The sequence below is a fragment of the Adiantum capillus-veneris genome, chromosome 12 (assembly GCF_014529385.1).
Source record: "Adiantum capillus-veneris isolate H3 chromosome 12, ASM1452938v2, whole genome shotgun sequence".
In the NCBI taxonomy this organism is placed as follows: Eukaryota; Viridiplantae; Streptophyta; class Polypodiopsida; order Polypodiales; family Pteridaceae; genus Adiantum; species Adiantum capillus-veneris.
In genome coordinates, this window is record NC_140942.1 from 60,757,806 (window position 1) to 60,761,230 (window position 3,425).

The 3,425-nt window shown below is 46.2% G+C and overlaps 1 protein-coding gene across 1 annotated transcript; it reads right to left on the minus strand.

Annotated features, from left to right (window-relative positions):
* Positions 1 to 1,330: 1,330 nt before the first annotated feature.
* On the minus strand, positions 1,331 to 2,648 carry LOC147445804 (putative CCR4-associated factor 1 homolog 6). Its single transcript, XM_086526105.1, has one exon. It carries the CDS (start codon positions 2,173 to 2,175, stop codon positions 1,582 to 1,584), a length of 594 nt encoding a protein of 197 aa, XP_086382231.1. The 5' UTR covers positions 2,176 to 2,648; the 3' UTR covers positions 1,331 to 1,581.
* Between the last annotated feature and the right edge of the window lie 777 nt (positions 2,649 to 3,425).

A 3,425-nucleotide genomic window follows, 5' to 3' on the forward strand; every position in this document is an offset into this window, starting at 1 on the left:
TGACTTTAGCCTCTTGCAGTGCTGCCCCGAGCCTCGATCTGAGCTCTGATACGAGTTGAAGGAGTACGAGCGGAAGTGCGACGCGAGAGAGAGTGCGAGAAGAAGAGCACGACGATATGGTGAACTCGCTCTACTGTAATGTGTAGAGCATAGTGAGTTCTTATTAGGTTTTTACAAAAGAATATGTGTGCATACCTGGCGGCCCGCCCACTTACCTTGGCGGCCCACCCACTTACCTGGGCGACCACATTGGGCTTTATACCCCAACAGCTTCTAGGAACCTCCTTCCTCCGCCACTCCAACTTGAAGGTGGGCCTGTAGGAGGTCGCATACCTCTCCTCGATTGGAATGACTGCCAATAATCTTGCAGATGATAGAGGTGGCCTAGAGGCGTTCCACCTCTGGTGTGAGGCTCACTTGCTCTGTTGGCAACAGAGCAAGTCGGATGGTAGGATCGACTGCGTCGGACGAACGGGCTTCATCAGAGTTCTTCTTGGGCAAAGCTGAAGCCTCCATCTATGTCTACTATTGCAGAGGAAGGTGAAGAGTGTCGTTCTCCTCTTGAAACGATTCACGACTAGGGTGTTGACGACGGGATGAACGAACTCATTCCTATCTCTTTACTTTTCCTATAGCATCAGAACCATGGAGCACACATAATGTGCATGTGTCGGGTGCCCACAACTACTTTTCTAGATGACCTATGATCAATAATGTTTAAAGAGGGATAATTGGAACGAAACAATCCATTGATTGAGTGTGTTGTGTGTACAAGCACGATTCTCCATAGAGATAAGATGATCCAACTTATTGATTATGAGATGCTAAATGCCATATAAGCTTTGATAGCAGTTTTAGGCTAAGGTCGAAACATTAATCGGCCATTGAGAATGACCGAGAGAATCGAGAGTGCATGAGCTAAAATTAAATGTGTGTGCATATAGGCATTAGAAATAACAACATCATTTGGCACATCGTGAGGTGAAACATTAACATATCGGTAGTGAATGCGCTATGCATGTCTTGCATACGATTAGCTCATTGTGTAGGTCATCAATCCTACATGGACCAAATCACATAGGTGTGCATGCCTAGCATGTGAATAGTGTATGATCATGTAGGTAGCTATGTCACTAGCGAGAGTATCCATCGTTTAGGAGACATGCTAGGCTCAATGACAACATATACAAAGTAGAATAGAACATGCTGTAAGCCATGCAAAGGTTAACTTTTTATGAGCAAGGCCACAGTTGAAGATAATGCTTTCTGCTAGCTAGCTACAGCAAACAAAGCATGCGGTGAGTATAGGCATTCATTTAAGCACGCAGTTTTGTGCATCTCTAGAGAGCCATGTTGAGAAATGTTGCAAATTTTAGATTCCATATGCCAGAGCACTCGAGATGAAGTTACTTGGACAGACTCTTTCGCAAACAAGTCCTCATGGAACATGCAAGAAGCATATTGTAGATGATTCAATACTACCTTAATGCATGAACACTTTGTAAAGATAATATACAGACAATACCATAGCTCAAGATCAAGTGACTATGATAGCTACTACAACACAATCAATTGCAAGCTTCAAGCATTTGGATGAGGATATTCACCAGAGCTATATTTGTTGCAGCAATCTACACGTTTCTCTTTGATTCTACAATAAGCTGCGGCTGTCAAAAGGCTGTCAGAGCCTGCCTGATGGGCTTCACCGCATATGCGCCCAACTTCCAGTTTCTCACAAAAGTTCTGAAGCCCCCAATCATCTCCAAAGTGCTCAAGCTGCACAAGTCGAATGTCGCAAACAGTACCGAAATAAATGTCCACAATTTCCTTGAATTCTAAGAGAGTGCTCGGCAAACGCTCCCCTGATACGGCCTTAATCAGATATGCCAGATCGAAGTCTCCTTGGTAACAGATGTAGCGAAGCTTGTTATTGAACACCAGCTCATGTTGGAGAAGTAGGCTCCCCAGCGTGCACGAGTCCATGCCATCTCGTCGATTCCTGGCGAAATCTATGCCAGCAGCTTTCAAAAGCTGTATAGAGCTTGCAACATGGAAGTCTGTGGAGATGTTGAAGTCGCACAGATTGATTTGCCAGGCGGTGTAAGCTCCATTGATGATGGGGAGCTCGCCGCGGTCATTGATAAGGGTGAGACCCACTTGAATGAGCGTCATCATATCCACATTGGCTTTGAGGGTTTAGTACTTGTGTTCATCTTCGTCGCGGGCTCTTATTTCCGGATTCAGCTCCAAGGAACCAGGAAACTCCGTGTCGATGGAGACGGTGGAATAGGTGGACAGCAATCTGTGGATCTGTCGGAATTCGTGGCAGGCGTTTCGAGCCCACACGTCGACGATGCGAACACTGGCGCCTTCGGGGACGGACATTGTGGGCTTGATCTAGTGTTTGCACAGGGAGAAGGGCAGGGGCAGGGGCAGCGGGATTGAGGGTAGAACTGAACGCGGGGGAGGAGGCAGCTGCCTGGCCCGAGATGGGTGAAACGCAAGCTTTGCAGAGATGCAAGTTCAGCTTTGCAGAACGCGCAGTACAAACCCTGCTGAAGGGGCTAATAAACAGGCAAGTCGAGGGCGGCGTCTGCGTCTGGGAGAGTGTAGATTGTTTAGCGTAGGCAAGCATGACATATACTTCCTTGTCAATGCAAGTCGGGGAGGTATTTATGCATCGGGGTAGGGTAACTGGCCAATGTCTACCTGCCCCAAGGACACAACATTTGCACATATAATACAACAAGCTGACTCACAAAGCGGATTGGTTCGAGGAGAAGTCATTGAGGAGTATAAAACAACATAACATTTGGGAGGTCAAGTGGCCAAGCTCCATAAAGATGTGAATGGGGGGTTAGATTCTTGCTAGAGGGATTGGCCCCGACACTAGTAGAGAATCTCCACAACACTAGTAATGAATGCGCAGTAATCTCCACAACACTAGTAATGAATGCGCAGTGTCATCCAACCAAGAGCTCACATGTCATGCGTTTTGAGCCAACATTCCACTATAAAGCAAAACAACAAAGCACTAAACGGTATGTGCCTTCTTCAGGCCCTCGTCCCAACATTAGAGCTTTTACCCTAGTTTTCTTTATTTTAGTCCAAACTAGGTTGTGTGTCCCCACAACAAAAAAAAGACAAGATCGTAGATTCTTAAGTTCTCTCTCTCTCTCTCTCTCTCTCTCTCTCTCGCTCGTGATTGGAGCCAAAATTAATCATCTTTTTTTCTATCATTCCATGGAGAGGTGCTAGTTGGCACCCACCTCTCTCTTTCTCTCTCTCTACAGGCCAAAAGTCCTTTCTCTCTTTTTGTATTCATGGAGTGGTCCTCTCTCTCTCTCTCTCTCTCTCTCTCTCTCTCTCTCTCTCTCTCTCTCTCTCTCTCTATCTACATCTTTGAGGTCTCTTGGGCTAGTTTC